Genomic DNA, 18,275 nt, shown 5'->3' with positions numbered 1-18,275 from the left:
TAGTGAATACCTAAGGACCCACCCCTCATAATGTTAACAGGTGCACCAAAACAAAGAAATATGGCCCAAATAAAAGAACAGATCAAAACTCCAGAAAAAGAACTAAGCCATGAGGAGACAGACAACCTATTAGATGCAGAGTTCAAAACACTAATAATGAGGATGCTCACAGAAATGATTGAGTACAGACACAAAACAAAGGAAGAAGTGCAGGTTATACAAAGTGAAATAAGGAGAAATATACAGGGCCAAGCCTTTATTATATGAAATGTTAAAGGGACTTATCTAAGAAAAAGAAGATAAAAATTATGAACAGTAAAATGACAGCAAACTCACAACTATCAACAACTGATGCTAAAAAAAGAACAAAAACAAAAACAAACTAAGCAAACAACTAAAATAGGAACAGAATCACAGAAAAGGAGATCACATGGAGGGTCATCAGCAGGGAGGAGGAGGGGAAGAATGGGGGAAAAGGTACAGGGAATAGAAGCATAATTAGTAAGTACAATATAGACAGGAGGATGTTAAGAACAGTATAGGAAATAGAGAAGCCAAAGAAGTTATATGTACGACCCGTGGACATGAACTAAGGGGTGAAAGAATGCTGGTGGGAGCCCTGGCTGGCGTAGCTCAGTGGATTGAGCGTGGGCCTGTGAACCACACGATCGCGGTTCGATTCCCAGTCAGGGCACATGCCTGGGTTGTAGGCCAGTTCCCAGCAGGGGACTCATGAGAGGCAACCATACATTGATCCTTCTCTCCTTCTCTCCTTCCCTTCCCCTCTAAAGATAAATACATAAAATTAAAAAAAAAAGAATGCTGGTGGGAGAGGGGGTGCAGGGCGAAAGGGGATAAAGCAGAGAAAAAATGGGACATCTCTAATAGCATAATCAATAAAATATATTTAGAAACAATAAAACTACTATAAGCATACATGTAAAGAACTTCACCCATGAAACTAATAAAACCCTAACAGCCAAATGAAATAAACGATCAATTTTCCCCCCCAGAGAAAGTTTTTTTTTAATTTATTTAACTTTTGTTCAAGTACAGTTTTCTTTCTTGTATTCCCAGCCCTGCACCCCCCCAGTGCTCCCCACCCCCTCCCATCTCCGCCCCCCCTCTTAGTTATTGTCCATGTGTCCTTCATACTTATTCATGTGAGTCCATCCCCTTTTACTCTGTGCTTCTCTCCCCTCTACCCTCTGGACCCTATCAGCACGTTCTGTATTTCAGTGTCTTTGGTTACATTTTGCTTGCTTGTTTGTTTTGTTGTTTACATTCCTGTTAAAGGTGAGATCATATGGTATTTGTCTTTCACTGCCTGGCTTATTTCGCTCAGCATAATGCTTTCCAGCTCCATCCATGATGTTGCAAAGGGTAGGAGCTCCTTCTTCCTTTCTGCAGCATAGAATTCCATTGTGTATATGTACCATAGTTTTTTGATCCAGTCATTGACCGATGGGCATCTAGGTTGCTTCCAACTCTTGGCTATCGTAAATTGTGCTGCTATGAACATCGGGGTGCATAGGTTCTTTTGGATTGGTGTTTCAGGGTTCTTAGGATATACTCCTAACAGTGGAATTGCTGGGTCAAAAGGCACGTTCATTTTTAGTTTTCTTAGAAAATTCCATACTGTTTTCCATAGTGGTTGTACCAGTCTGCAATCCCACCAACAGTGAACTAGAGTCCCCTTTTCCCCACAACCTCTCCAGCACTTGTTGTTTGTTTCTTTGTTTATGATAGCCAATCTGACTGGTGTTAAGTGGTATCTCATTGTGGTTTTAATTTGCATCTCTCTGATAGCTAGTGATATCGAGCATCTTTTCATGTGTCTCTGGATCCTCTGTATGTCCTCCTTGAGAAATGTCTGTTCAAGTCCTCTGCCCATTTTTTAATCAGGTTGCTTGTCTTCTTTGAGTGGAATCCAGTGAGTTCTTTGTACATTTTGGAGATTAAACCTTTGTGTGAGGTATCATTGGCAAATATCTTTTCCCAAACAGTTGCTTCTCTTTGTATCTTGATACTGTTTCCTTAGCCATGCAGAAGCTTTTAATTTTGATGAGATACCATTTGTGTATTCTTTCCTTTATATCCCTTGCTCTAGGGGACGTATCAGTAAAAATATTGCTGCGTGGAATGTCTGAGATTTTCCTGCCAATGCTCTCCTCTAGGACCTTAATGGTTTCCCGGCTTATATTTAAGTCTTTTATCCACCTTGAATTTATTTTGGTGTATGGAGTAAGTTGGTGCTCGAGTTTCATTTTTTTGCATGTGGCTGTCCAGATAAACGATCAATGTTTATAATTCATCAATAACACCACATAGTCTCCATATTTCTAGAATTGCATTTTCACCAATTAAAACAAACAAAATGCATAACTAATCAGGGGGAAGAAGAGGTTTTATTAGGTAGAAAATTTCACTAGAACAAGCAAAATGCAGAAATGGTGATTCTAAAATCATGACCCTAAAATATTAACTAAATGTAAATGAAATCAAGCTAAACTCCAGCAAGTTATTTTTATTTTTTTAAAAAGCAGATCAGGTTAGGTGGTACAGAGGGATGAAAATTCAGAGCAAAGAGGATTTTAGGGCATGAAAATACTCTTTATGATACTATACTGTAATGGTGGATATGCATTATTAGAAATTTGTCCAAACTTAGAATACATACAACACCAAGAGTGAACCCTGATGTAAACTCTGGGCTTCGAGTGATGATGACATGCCAGCTTGGCTCATCAGCTGGAGCAAGAGCGCCCCTCTGGTGGAGTGTGTTGGTAATGAAGGAAACTGTGATGAGTGGGAGCAATGGGTATATGGGAAATCTCCATACCTTCCACTTCAATTTTGCTGTAAATCTAAAACTTCTCTAAAAAATGAAGTTTATTAAAGAGGAGAAGCAGGTCAGAAAACTCAGACACCTTTGCTAAACACAGGGGACTATTTTTCTAAAGTATATACAGCACTTGTAATTCGTAGTTTTAAATAGACTAAAAACTACATGATAAAGCTAGCATGAACATTTAGCCTTGGGTTTATGTTTGAAACACTTTTCTTTCAGCATTTTAAGTGTTATCTCCTAACACAGTTAGACAACTTGTTTAAATAAATTGTATTCAATTTTGCTCATATGTACAGCCCCTCGCAGAAACAAATTATTCATTCTCCTCAAAAGTCTATTGAATATCTACAATACTGGGTTAACCAAAAAGTCCATTTGGTTTTTACCATACACCAAAAGACACATTTCCATTTTCACCAATAACCTTATTAATTTGCATGTTTTGAGTATGTTGGCTACCTCCCACATGGTATAACATTGATTGTTCTCAATGAATGTCTCAGTTTGATCGCTATCAACTTCAACTGGTCTACCCCACCCCGGAGCATCATCCAGCGAGAAATCTCCAGCACAAAACTTTGCAAACCACTTTTGACACATTGGATCAGTCAGAGCACCTCTCCATACACTGCACACATCACTTTTTGCATTTTTACCATTCTTGAAAAAATAAGGTGTATGTCAAAATGTTGCAAATTTTCTTCCATCTTCAATATTAAAATGGTGACACAAAAATTACCAATTTTGATAAGTTTTTTTAAAAAAACACATGCTGACATTATACTGTAACAATACAATCTAACAAAATTGTTTTGAATGAAATTAAAGACAACTAAATGCCATCTGACGGGAAAAAAACAAATGAACTTTTTGGTCAACCCAATACATATACACTTAGAAAATATGAAACTTCCTTATACTCAAGATCCATTCTTCCAAGGTCTCACAATCCTGTTATGGAAAAAGTAAAAATGTCCAGAGTAGGATACTCCCAGCATTCAAGTGGTACAGACCAACAAATGTGCCCTATACCCCTTCGAGGAACGCTTTTCCCCTGGCTGGATCCTTCTCATCTTTCAAATGTCAACATAAATGCTCTCTCCTCAGAAATCTTTCCTGCTACCCTCCTGCTATTTTCTGTCACAGCAGCCCACACTTTTGATTCACTGCTTTTTTCCTCAAAACTGTAATTACATATTTGGTTTCTTGTTTATTGGTTTATTATTTGTATCTAATAAACAGACTGAATACTCCATATGAACACAGACTCCACTGTATTACCAGTGATTAGCACTCAATGAACACTGGGTAAAGGATTGCATAGTCTGGTACTCAAGAGAAAGGTATGGCCTACAGCAGCAATTTTCAAATGGTGTGCCATCCCTTAGAATGTCAAATAAAAAAACTGACAACAGACAACACAATAGCCATCTGCTGCGAATGTATCAAAATTATACCTGGGGTTTTTGGGGTTTTTTGAACAGACCAGCAAAACATATATTTTTGGTGTGCTGCAGAATTTTAGTAGTCAGTTTATATGTGTCATGAATTTTTTAAAAGTTGAAAATCACTGGGCTAGAGATATTGGGGTACAGGTCATAACTTACCCGTGAAAACTGGTAAGATCACCTGTGGAAAGTGTGTGGGGTTGGAAGAGAGGAGAATCCAGATTCAAGGCCTGAAGAAACCCAACATTCAGAGTTTGCATAGAACAAGCAAAGACAACTAGGGCAGCGAGGTCAGATAAATCAAATGGAAGACAAAGGAAGGGTGCTTCAGTAACAGAGTGTTCAGCCGCGCAATGCTGCCGGGAGGTGTAGTAAAAAGTGAACAGAAGAGGATCCACTGGATTTCATCCCATGGAGATTACTGGTGACTTCAGTGGAAACCATTGCAGGACAGTGTCGGATCTGATGACAAATCGCAGAGCGATTCCAGGTGAGGAAGTACAGCCACTATTTGGTAGTTAAAATTGTGAAGGGCAGCAGTGAGACGGGTGATAGATGGAGACCTTCGGGAGCCAAGGAAAATGATCCTGAAACACCCAGCAAGTAAAGAGAACAGTACAGGTGAATAGCAAAAATTCAAACAAGGAAAGCAGTCCTCAAAATCCTTTAAAGCAGCAGCACAACGGCGGCGTAATCCTGAAAAGTACTTCAACAATTGGGCACACTTCGAGCGTTCAATCATGCTGTTGGTGGTTTAATAAATTGTCTCTTCTTTAGACCGTAAGTGCCCCAAGCAGGAGAGAGACCACGTCTGTTTTATTCATGGTTGCATTCCCAGGACCTAGCACAGTGCCTGGCACACAGCAGGTGCTCCATAAATATTTCTGAGTGAATTCATAATTCTGAATACAATCTTAACTACTCCAGTAGCCACTTTGACTGTCTCAATCTTCTCATTGTTTTTTTAAGTCTCGTGGAAAGTGACGGCTGTCACTTAAGCATGCTCAGAGTCTCGCGGAAAGGTTAAATAATAGCGAACCTAGATAAACGGCTTCTTAAAGAACTGTGACAACTATTTCACAGTGATAGCAAGGTCAACCAGCCGGCCCGCGACCATAAGCACAAAGATGCCAAAGCCAGCACTCCTCCGGGTCAGAGCCGCAGCAGCCGCCTCCCGGAAGGGGGCGCCGCAGCCTCGCAGCCCCTGGCCTGAGGCGCCGCCCCACCGCCAGTGGGTCACGTGCAGCTGCTGCACTCAGACGTGCCCTCATGGGGCTCCAAAGGCAGGTCCTGCCAGTCCGCACTGGCGCCGTATGCTTCTCCGCCCAGGGCAGCCACCACCGGTGCTGCGTTGCTCTCCCTCTGATCCTCCTCTTTAAGGCGTCTGTGACCTGGTGGCTGCGGCCACTCGAAGAGGTCCGTGGTTGTTCGAGCTTCTCTCCAAGGCTACGTGGCAGTCACTCCGCTCCACCTGTAACACAGACACTCGCTGCCACCAGAGGGCGCCATAAGCGGATGAAACCTTTATCACAGAAAGGCGCACGCAAGCCTGCCACGTACAGGGGCGGGTCCCTGGAGTTTGTGCTCGAAGTCCCGCCCCACAGCATAGAAGGAACGAGCCTATTGGTCATCCGCCAGTGGGACTTTCACCTACAATCAGATCAGGATGTGAGGGTTGGCCTGGTGAGCAGTCGAAAATAGGTTAATGTGGGTGGGACATATAAATGGTTACCCTCTGAAATGCTGCAGGTAGCAATGAACTGCCTTAATGTCTTTCACTTATTTAAAAGTGAAAATAAAATACAATTCTCCAGTTTCCACCTTAGGATAGCACTTTAAGAATTAGCTGGGTGAGTGGGCACAGCAGTTGCAGCAACTGATGACACTAGTTAATAGCTAAAGGCCAATACAAGAGAGGCTGTACCTACTGAAAACTGAATTCACCCTTGTCTCGTGCCACATTCTTGCTCTAGAAGGGCAGAAACTTGTGTCCTGTATCTTGGACTTCTTTATGTTTCTCCTAGCATCAAGCACACTGTTATACAGTAGACACCAAATATCTGCTCAATGAGGTTTTAAATTTTCCGAGGCCTCTAAGAACAGGGGGCAAATGGAGGGCAGGGATTTTATGAATGAAGAGAAAAGAGCCGCAGAAAGAGAACTATCTTGTCCAAGTTTGTACAGCTCCTGGGTAATAGAAGTATAGCCTACAGATTTGTAAAGCCAAAATGAAGCCCATCTTAGAATGAAAGCAGAAATTCTACTTTCCCAAAATTGCTTCTTTTCATTCAGTAATACTTTGTGTTACTGATACCAATAAAGTAGATTTACCAGTAACAGTAATAGAGGAGTACTGTATTTCTTAAAGTGTTAGCTTCACTGTTAGGTTCTCAGTTATCTTAAATTAAGCTTGTGAATAGAATACAGGGCTACTGTTTTCAACTATCTTGCATTCTTTTCCCCTGCAAACAGCACCCATGATTTCTTTTGGACTACTGTAAGGGAGAGGTAGGAAAAGGCTGAAATATCCACAGGCGATGGATGTAGGGTGGGAGAAGGAACTGACACTTACACCAGCGGGAATTGAAAAATAAGCAAAACCCAGGGACAATAAAGAGGGAGATGAATCAGAAAATAAAGAAACATTGGCTGCAGATTTAGGTCGAAGAACCAACTTTTTAACCACCAGAATTTGATTCTCAGGTGACAACTTTTAATCTCTCGTTTCTAGTTTCAAGATGTGGAATGTTCTGTTAAGTCTCTTATGGTCCCTCTGGACTCCCAAATAAGCCCTCTTATATTTGACTTTAACACCCCATGTCAGATCACTGGCTCTACCCTGGAAAGTATTCAAAATCCAACCATGTATCATTTCTGCCCTGGGTCAAGCCCCATCACCTCTTGCCTAGGATTTTACCATAGGCACATAAGTGGTCCCCTGCTCCATTCTTGTTTCTGTGTAACCCATTTTCCCAGAGGTTGACCAGAATCAAAGAAAACTCCCATGCAGGAGGGATACACCTAAGGTTGAGAAGGAAATAAAAGGGCATTTTCCTTGTGGAAAGCAAGAAATTAGCTCAATATTTAGGTATACGAACTCTGACCTTGAAAGCCTGAGGAAATGTATTTCCCACCCAGCCAGAACTACTTTATGTGAGGTTACCAGCCTGAGACAGACCATGAAATATGGATAAAGACCATCAGCGACCTAACCTCTGGGAAATGCCAAGATACCAAGAAGGGGGTAAAAGATCCTCGAAGGAATGCAACCAACTTCTCAACACAGCAATGATGCGAAACAATGTATTGAGATGTTGATCTATGTTTTGTTTATCTTCCAACTCCTAGTAGGTAACCAGATCATTATGATTCTTTGTCTCAGGAGAGTTTGGATCGTAAAACTGATTAGAATATCAAGCCTGAGTGTGTATCTGTGTATGTGTATGTTGTGGGGGTGGGGGTGGGGGTGCTGATTACGGGAGGGGATTGATAAGTGCCATTGAGGTAAATGGAAAAATTGCTAAAGGGAAGATTTTTCCTAACAGGGAAGGAGACAAAGGAAAACCCAAACCCCACCCCTGTGGTGCCCTAGACCCCAGGTTTCCCAGCATTGCGAAGACACTGCTGCTACCACTAGAATACATGGGACCAGGATGGCAGAGACAGTAGCATCTCATGGGTAGCAAATGATAATAGAAAGTCTGAACAGCTCTCCTGACGTTTTAGCTGTGAAAAATAAGGGTTTTCAGGAACTACTATAAAGGACGCATGGACAAAACCAAGGGGGCGGGAGGAAGGAAGGGAGGGAGGTGGGTTTGGAGGGGGTGGAAGAAGGGGTGGGGAGAAAATCCTGACAACTGTAATTGAACAACAATAAAATAACTTAAATTTAAAAAATTTAAATTCTCTGATAATTAAAAAAACAACAGCCACTTTTAAATGGAATCAGAGCTGCTATCCCAGAGAAACTGCCTTGCATATCTTACTCCTCAAACTTTTGGAATATTTAAAGTGCTACTGTTGATATGTAGCTAGAAAAAGGGAGCAAAGGGAACTAGACATAGAGTTTAATAAACTGGGAATCGTAAGCCTGTTTGCTTGCTAACTAAGAAGCTACAGCTTCACACCCCAGGGGATTAGAGCATTGCACTGCCAAGGAGATTAATGCTCCTCCCTCCACCCCTGCAGTACCTGATTATTGGACGGTACAGGTGGAGGTGCTGGATGAAAGAGGCCTATCCATCTAACTAGAGGGTGGATGGAGCCCAAAGCCCAACTTAGAAAGCTGATTGGTCATTTCAAGAAAGCACCTGGCTCATCACAAACCCAAGCCCTGGTGGGAACAAATAAGCTCTCTCTCGCTTGTGGCCCACACTCACATGGTACATGCACCTGTTCTCTCCTGTAGCCTACTTAGCCTACAGCAATGGCCTACTCCTGGAAACACACACTAAACTAGTTGGATGCTGAAATGCACTATACATTAATATGGAGCATAAACTCTGGGCAGTGGCCTTCACTCTGCCCCTACTAAACACAAAATTGCACTTTCTCTGTAATTAGACGGACGGAGATGAGACATTGGGAAGCCAGGAGGGGAACTCCCTTAATTGTACATCATCATTAAACAATACCACAGAGCCACATTCTCAGAAAATTCTTTTCATTTAGACACTGCAAGAACCCCACTTCCACCGATTTAAAAAAAACTGGGCCAAATAACCTCTGGACTGGGCCTCAAGTACCACTGTATCCCAAACAACTGTTTGCAAAGATAACAAGAAAGCAGACATTACGACTGCAGAACTGAAAATTAAAGAACTTTAGCCCTGGCCAGTGTTCCTCAATTGGTTAGAAAGTCGCCCCATAAGCCAAAGTTGTGGGTTTGATTCCTGGTCAGGGTACATACCCAGGCTGCAGTTTCAATCCCTGGTCTGGGCACATAAAATACCCAGTCCGGGTACATATGGGAGGCAACCAATCTATGTCTCTCTCTCACATCCATGTTTCTCTCTCTCTCCCTACTTCTCTCTCAAAAAGTGATGAAAAAATGTCCTTTGGTGAGGATGGAAGAAAGGAAGGGAGAAAGAAAGAAAAGAAAAGTACGCCTTTAGAATTAGCATCACTATGTTAATTTATCTGCACCTATAGAAATTCCTTCTATTCCTATATTTGTTCTCCTTCTCTTTCTCATAAATACCCTCCTAATAGGTACACTATGTAAGTTTCTGCCTAAATCAGTGCCTCCTGAATAGCTATTGTTTGGGATCTCGAATAAATGTGTGTTGCCTTTCACTTTGGCCTTTTATTTTTAGTAGGTTAACACAGGACACAGTAAGATCTTTGGGGACTTGCATGTCACTGGTAGAGGAAAGGGCCTGGATAGTGTCTGAGACTGAATACTTGGCCAGCCCAACAGAATAAAACTCAGTATTGGATAAACTTTCATTTAAGTGAAATAGATAAAACATTTCTTGCTTTATTAGTTGTTATTGCTCCTTTAACAAATTTAGTGGCTCAAAGCAATACACATTTATTACCTTCCAGTTCTGAATGTCAGTAATTTGACATGGATCTCGTAGGACTAAAATCTAGGCTGAAGCAGGCCTAATTCCTTTAGAGGCCCTGAGGGAGAATCCATTTCCTCACTCATCATTCAAGCTGTTGGCGGAATTCAGTTCCTTGTGGTTGCTATTTACTTGCTGGCTATCAGCAGAGAGCTGTTCCCAGCTTCTAGAGGACAACCATGTTCCTTGACTTTCAGGGAAGGCAAATCATTATCTTTATTAAACCTCGTAGGGTCCCTTTTGGCTGAGCCTGATAATTAAATTGACATAATATAAATCAACAGAAGGAGAGCATACGCATTTATTTAATGCAAGCTTTTCATGACATGAGAGCCTTCATAAGGCATGAAGACCTAAAGAAATTATGAAGCCAATTTGCTTTGATATTAGGTATAACAAAGACAGACAATGGTGTAAACGTGACTCAACTATGTGGACAGGCTAAAGGAAGATAAGAATTATTTTAACAAGGTCTCTTTGTGTAGAATTCTCTTGATCTCAACTTCCTGGCCTTGACAATTAGAATGCATATTTCTTATGGTGTAGGAAGGACAACTTTCACATAGGTATTTCATCTCCTGCTCTTAAGAAAAATAAGGAAGGTCAAAGTGTTTTCCTTGTATTCACTCTGTTCCAAGAGCCTTTAACGCAAAAATAATCAATATGCCAGAACAGTGTTTGTTTGGGATGGCATACTCTGAACTCCGTCTGGCGAATGGTCCCCACGCTACATCCTCAAAGGCAGCAAGGGTAGGTTGAGTCCCTCTCTTGATCTGAATATCTCCCGCCTCTCCCCCTTAGTCACATGTCTCTGACTTCATGTTCTACTTCCATTTCCACTCAAATAATCCAGGATAATTCCCCTATTTTTGTTAAGTGACTAGCAACTTAATTCCATCAGCAACCTTCATTCCTTTTTGCTGCATCAAGTAACACAGTCAGTCACAGGCATAAGATCAGGGCGTGCAGGTCATGAGGGCCACAGTCTCGCCTTCCACATTTGTACATCTCAAGTTAAGGTAGCAGATCCATATACAATTCACATGAAAAACTGTACATATGTGCCCAAACTAGTATTGACATTTATATCAGGTGCCGGGACGGAGGTTTCTCAGGAGGTATGTTTTTCCTGTGTCTGACAAACCTTCTGCACACCAGCCATGTGAACTGCATTTTGGGGGAAGAAGAGTATAGAACATTAACAGCTAGACATCAAAGCCTAGAGTGGTCTAAAATGTCAAGTAAAGTAAGGAGGAAATGGTTTCTCTAAACTCCATTTCTTCAATTTCTTGAGCTACCTTTTCTTAAGGATGTATTTCTGATCTTTTTTTATGTGAATTGGTAGTGAGCACAGCGATCCTCATATTTAGTGCATGTTCCCTGAGGATTGTTCTGACATAAACTCTTCTTACATGACCTGTCGATGATAAAGAGGTGATGGCCTCTTCCTCAATCCCCGAACCCCCGAGCCAACTGTTGTTCCCTCTAACTCCAGTGAAGGGATTGGGTTTTTTTTTTTCTCAAGGCAGAGCCTTCCTTCACAATTCATGTCTTTCACACGGGTGTCTCCCAGGCCACCTGTGCCATTTCTTCATTAGTAATACCATTGGTATGATGCTTTTTTTTCCTTTCTTTCATTATCTTTCTTAACACCAACTCTATATAAAAAAAAATCCCTTGTTTTCTCTCCATAGGTATGCTCGGGGATATATTTTAATTTTTGTATTTCATGGCTGTGCTGTTTTGCTGTAATATTTTCTCAAAATTCTAGGTTTAATTAACTTGGAAATTCATTATCCCTTATCTACACATAGAATTTTGAACCTCTACTTACCTGATTATCTTTTAAAGTATCTTCTTTTCTTAGACTTGTTTGTTAGACTTTTCTTAGACTTCCTTTCTTATTTGGTACTTACTACCAAATAATATTGTAAAAGGGGACATTTATTTTTACATTTTGATGTGAATATCCCCACTGCAATTTAAATAATTAAAATTTTAAAAAATGCCCTGGCTGATATGGCTCAGTGAGTTGGGTGTTGTCCCACAAACCAAAGGGCCAGTGGTTCAATTCCCAGTCAGGGCACATGCCTGGGTTGCAGGCCAGGTCCCCAGTTGGGGCCTCGCAACAGGTAACAGATTGATGTTTCTCTCCCACATCCATGTTTCTCTCCCTCTCTTCCTCTCTCCCCCAGTCTCTAAAAATAAGTAAATAAAAATTTTAAAGAATACAATTCAGGGGACTGGGAAACTTTTTAATTTAATCTATTTAAATGAAATAAAAATTAGCTCTATTATTATAAACAACTAGTTTTGGAACAGGAATGAAACTTAAAGATTATCTGACACATTATTTGTCCAGCCTAGTGTACACTGGGGTCCCCTGAGGAGCCCCACAGTAAGCCAATTAAATCAGCACCTGCGCAGAGGGTGCTCCCCTCCCCCCAGGGTCACTACTTGTCAAAGCTCACTGAAATTCTACTTTGCAGCTTGAGTTGAAAACCACTGCTCTGTTTAAGATCCCATTTTTTACAGGTGAGGAAACTGAGGCCAAAAGAGACAAAAATAGCAAGGTATAAAATTCAAGCCTCCTGACTTTAAATTTAGTGAGTTTTCCATACCCGCCTTGTTCTCAATCATTGGGTGATTAAAATCCTCTTGGGAACATTCTTAATTAGTTGATAAAGCTCTATGTTCTACTTCACACCGAATGAAGCATACTCTGTCATCCTAAGCTAGTCCAGTTGAGAACCAAAGTTAAAAACCATTGCACTTTATCTAGAGTAATGATATTTATTATAAGAAAAGAGTATAATCAAGAATTCTCTCCTCTGTCTTTTAAAATTAATCAGTCTTTGTCTTTGTTAGCTTACAGATAGATATAAAAATATAATTTTTTTAACTATATGACCATCCTATTTTGGGGAATGTTTTCACCACAGCAGTTATTTATTGTGACTACCAGTCTCCTTTCCCCTGTTTTCTTCATTCTTTTTTTAATCTTAAATTCTGCAAATGTTGAAATGAGGCAATAAGTAAACACTAAAATTAAATAGGAAAAATATGATACAGAATAATTACAACTAGAATGAATAATACTACCAAGAAGTTGGTGGGTAAATTATTTAGTCTAGAAAAATATTATCCAATGAATGGTTTATTAATAATTTAATTAGTTTTAGGAAATATCATATTCATTGAAAACTTTTCATTTGTCAGGCACTATCTAATAAGCACTTTCCTTGCAGTAGCTCATATCATCTCAGCAATAACCCTACAAAATGAACATCAAGGTTATCTCTACTTTACAAAGAAGAAACCCAAGGCATACAGAGATTAAGTAATTTGGCGAAGGTCCCATCGTTAGGAGTTGTTTGAGAATTTATAAATTGGAATGATTAGCAAAAAGATGTTTGTGTTTCTCTGTATACAAAACGCTAAATTGGCATAAGCAGTTCTAGAAGTCAAAGACACTAGTTACAAAGACCAACTAAGTAGGCACTGGGCTATCTTTACGTTGTATATTCTATATTAATTCAATCTATCAAGACTGCTGGTTTCCTGGTGATTTTCTGAAAATTTTAATTTCAAAATTTGACACTAGAAAAAAATAGATGACCTGAATAGACCAATATCATGAAACAATTGTGAAGAAATTATTTCCAGTAACACCACAGGGGCAGCCGACAGCTGCTGTTCTGTGTGGGTCTTTGTAGCAGCAGCTGAAACCTCAGTGAGCAAACTGGATGCCTGACATCTGTCACTGTGCCCACTTTCTGTACATGCTCATTCCCACTTTCTGTACATGCTCACATGGCTCAGAACTCATAAAATAGACACACTCTGCAGAGAGCAGTTTTATTTACGTTTTCTCAACAGAGCACACACTGATGCTTAGTTTTCACAATTTCATCGTTGGAAGGCAAAACCCCTCTCTCTGCAGAACTGCTGTCTGGTTTGCTGGTGTCTCCTGACAGAAGCATTGCCCGGGGAGAAGCAGCCCTCCTCTGTGGCAGCCAGTCTGTCTCTCCTTATTCCAATGCTTTCCTGATCCCAGGGAGACCGTGCAGACAGCCGACATCCCTCTCTCTCTGAAACTGTCCCCAGAACCTCAAAGAGGACAGGGAGGGGACCTGCTGTCCAGGAAGAGACAGTGGGCAGGGAGCCAGCTTGTAGGGGACGGCAGCGAGGGTACTGTCCCACACTACCTATTCTGCACACAAGCCTGCAGACATGACCAACAGCATCCTGGCTGCCTCTACATCCAATGGCCATGATTCCTGATCCCCAAGTAAAAAATGAATAAGAACTTGAGGATGTAAGATCACCAAGGTCATCACAGCCCCTGGATGGGAGTCCTCAACATCACTGGAAGCAACACCAGGCAGGTGAACATGAGATGAGGTGTCAGGTGTACCGTGCATCAACTGGCCACCGGAGGCCACAGAACTGGCCTGGCCTGTGGGGGACACAGGGAGCAGAAGGCAAATCCTAAACATAAACATAAGGAAGAATTAAAAACCACATGATTGCATCAATAGATGCAGAAAAAGCATTTGATAAAATCAAGCACCTGTTTATGGTAAAAACTCTCAGCAAAGTGGGAATAGAGGGAATATACCTCAATGTAATAAAGGCTGTACATGACAAACCCCAACCAATATCATACTCAATGGGCTGAAAGCATTTATCTTAAGATCAGGAACAAGACAGCCTACCTTCACCATTGATATTTAACATAGCACTGGAAGTTCTAGCCACAGCAATTAGACAAGAACAAGAAATAGAATGCACCCTATTAAAAAGGAAGAAGTAAAGCTGTCTTTCTTTGCAGATGACATGACACTGTATGTAGAAAATCCTAAAGGTTCCACCAAAAAGCTACTAGATCTGATAAATGATTTCAGTAAAGTATCAGGATACAAAATGAATATCCAGAATCAGTTGCATATTTATACATCAATAATGAAGTATCTGAAAGGAAAACTAAAAAAACAATTTCATTTGCAATTATATTAAAAAATTCCTAGGAATAAATCTAACCAAGGATATAAAAAACCTTCTCAGCTTTTTGGATGGGTCCTGTTGGCTGCCTCAGTCACAGTGCCCGTGAGTGACACTATTCAAGGATGATCAGAGGGAAGATGGCACTGTTGGCATAAGCCTGTGCTTTTCAATTATTTGCAGGTCACACTGCAAAAATAATACTGACTTTCTGTTAAAGGTAAGGGATGATTAATAATTTTTCTCTGTGTACTTGGAAGAATGGTGCTCAGTATCATGGTGATAATAACACCTTGTCTTTATATGTTCTCTCCTGCCAGCAATGGCTTCAATTTATCTTTCAGCATGTCTGCAAGTAGAGAAAAGAAACGTTATGGGCTTAAAGAAGATGAGAGACAGAAAGTGACTCATCAAAAAGTCTGACACATACTCAGTGGTCGAGCCAGGCAGATTCTAATTACCCTTCAAAGACTATGTCCATAAGGATATTAACATCAAACTGTCATAACATGCTTTTCAGTGTCTGAACCCAGTGAAATCTACTTGTTCCTTGTGTCCCATCAAATGGGCTAGGGAGCCACCGTGGCTCATCCACTCCACACAGTGACTCAGAGACCCAGAGCCTCCTTGCCTACATGTGGCTCCATCAAGGGCCTTGGAGGACAGCTGACCCTCTACATTCAACTGGCAATGAGCACAGACCAACAGTTTGTAGGACAGACAAACAGGCGATATCGGGAAGGCCCAGAAGGAGCCACTCACGGCTGGTTCCACATTTAGCCAAACCTGAATCACACGACAAGGACCTAGAGACTCAGAAATACAGAATAGCATGAACACTGAGTCTTTTTTTTATTTAATTATTGTTCAAGTACAGTTTTCCATCCCCCACTCCCATCCCAGCCCACCCCCACATGCTCCCCACCTCCCTCCCATTTCCACTCCCCTTAGTTGTTCTCCACGTGTCCTTTATACTAGTTTCTGTGAATCCTTCCCCTTTTCCCATGAAATTCTCTCCCCTCTGGTCCCCGTCAGCCTGTTCTGAATTTCAGTGTCTTTGGTCATATTTTGCTTGCTTGTTTGTTTTGTTGTTTAGGTTCCTGTTAAAGGTGAGATCATGTGGTATTTGTCTTTCACCACCTGGCTTATTTCACTTAGCATAATGCTTTCCAGTTCCATCCATGATATTGCAAAGGGTAGTAGCTCCTTCTTTCTTTCTGCTGCATAGAATTCCATTGTGTATATGTACCATAGTTTTTGGATCCATTCATTTACTGATGGGCATCTACGTTGCTTCCAACTCTTAGCTATTGTAAATTGTGCTGCTATGAACATTGGGGTGCATAGGTTCTTTTGGATTGGTGTTTCAGGGTTCTTAGGATATACTCCTAATAGTGGAATTGCTGGGTCAAAACGCACGTTCATTTTTACTTTTCTTAGAAAGTTCCATACTGTTTTCCATAGTGGGTGTACCAGTCTGCAATCCCACCAACAGTGAGCCCTAGTTCACTGGCCCTTTTCCCCACAACCTCTCCAACACTTGTTTGTTGCTTTGTTTATGATGGCCATTCTGACCGGAGTAAAGTCGTATCTCATTGTGGTTTTAATTTGCATCTCTCTGATGGCTAGCAATCTTGAGCATCTTTTCATATGTCTCTGGATCCTCTGTATGTCCTCCTTGGAGAAGTGTCTGTTCAAGTCCTTTGCCCATTTTTTAATTGGGTTGTTTGTCTTCTTAGAGTGGAGTCAAGTAAGTTCTTTGTATATTTTGGAGATTAAAACTTTGTCTGAGGTATCATTGGCAAATATTTTTTCCCAAACAGTTGGTTCTCTTTTTATCTTAATACTGTTTTATTTAGCTGTGTTGAAGCTTTTTATTTTGATGAGATTCCATTTGTTTATTCTTTCCTTTATATTTCTTGCTCTAGGGGACATATCAGTAAAAACGTTGCTGCATGAAATATCTGAGATTTTCCTGCCAATGTTTTCCTCTAGGACTTTAATGGTGTCATGGCTTATATTTAAGTCTTTTATCCACCTTGAATTTATTTTGCACACTGTGCATCTTGGAACCCAGGACAGCACGCCCACCCACTGGACCCTGTATCTGTGCAGTAAACTCTGCTCACCTTCTTCAGGAAGAATATCCAGAGAAAAGAATAGAAAGTGCCCCATGCCAGCTAACATAGTGCTTCAAAGGACTAGGAGGAAAGAACTCACTGTTTATTTATAAAGAAAGTCTACTTCCTTCCCTTTCTTCTTCTTCAAAAAAGAGAACACATCATTCCGCAACCACCAAGATAGAGCAGATTCACAGCCAGCCATCCCCCTACTGAAGCCAACAACGAGCTTGAAACTAAGTACAAAAGGCTGGTAACTGTGCACTCTGGACAGGAGGCAGCAGCAAGCAACTGGGGCAGGGAGTCAGAACTGGATGAACGACCATCACAATGGGAAGCTTTTTCTGGTTTTCCCTCATTGATCTCAGCTTTGCCCTAAAGGTGGTGAGTCTCAACACTGCTCCATGGACAGGATGGGAATGACGTAGAGAGGACTGGATGAGGGTACTGTAGGAACCAGAATGGGGGACTGCCAGGGACCCTTCCCTCTTCTCCTGTCCTGGCCCTGCTCCTACCCTGAAGCTACACCCATGGTCTGGGCATAAGCTCCTAAAATGCCAAGAAAAATCTTGTCTCTGGCAAAGACCTGGGAAAATGGGCCCCTATGCACCACAATTTGGGGGAAATCCTGCTTCTTTTTCTTTCTTTTTTTTTTTTATCTTACCGCTTTGCCCTGAAAACCACCAATATATGTGAGTCTTCAACACAGCGCATGGTTGGCTTGGGGAGGAGAGGAATCTCAGATTCTGAGAGAAACCAGAGCTTCTAGCTGAAGGGCCAGGGAAGATGTGCTGATGGTGTGAGCTGGGCCCACACAGAACACACCGCCAGGCCAGCACGGCTCTGTGCCACGCTGATGCTGAGGTCACCCCCACAGGTGCTGAGACAGAACCAGGCTCCAAACTTAATGTTCTCACAGACTTAAACAGTGGCCCCTCAACCTCTGCTGTTCAGTGGTGGGAGGACAGACTATGGAATTCAGTCCGATAAGGGCAGCACATCCATTGCTAGCTCCATCCAAAGTTTGCAGGGAGAAAATAATTGAATTCGAACAGACACAGAGGTTAAGTGGAAGAAAGACAGAGTTCCTGGGCCCAGCCTGCAGACCTGCAGCACCATGGATTTCAGTTCAGAAAATGTTCATTTTTGCAAATAAATCTATTTTTCTTTTATGTTTTTAGTTTTTTGTCCATTTCCTAGGTAGAGACCAAATTTCTTCTCTGAAAAGTAAGCATAAGCAAGTGAAAAGCAGCTCTCAGCCCTCTGTGTGGGGTGGAGGGAGATG

At 41.4% G+C, this 18,275-nt stretch overlaps 1 protein-coding gene across 1 annotated transcript in view; it reads right to left on the bottom strand.

The window, feature by feature from the left end:
- The window catches only part of DTWD2 (DTW motif tRNA-uridine aminocarboxypropyltransferase 2), a 95,659-nt gene extending 77,955 nt beyond the window's left edge, over positions 1–17,704 (bottom strand). Inside the window, 3 exon segments of the mRNA XM_037029263.1 lie at positions 5,540–5,745; positions 14,195–14,357; positions 17,655–17,704. Of these exon segments, the coding sequence (XP_036885158.1) occupies positions 5,540–5,745; positions 14,195–14,357; positions 17,655–17,704 (419 nt within the window).
- Positions 17,705–18,275: the final 571 nt, after the last annotated feature.

This window comes from Sturnira hondurensis, unplaced genomic scaffold (genome assembly GCF_014824575.4).
Source record: "Sturnira hondurensis isolate 20B ecotype Veracruz unplaced genomic scaffold, ASM1482457v3 Scaffold0001509, whole genome shotgun sequence".
Classification (NCBI taxonomy): domain Eukaryota; kingdom Metazoa; phylum Chordata; class Mammalia; order Chiroptera; family Phyllostomidae; genus Sturnira; species Sturnira hondurensis.
Note: the sequence above shows the minus strand (reverse complement) of the source record. Positions and strands in the feature narration are given on the sequence as shown.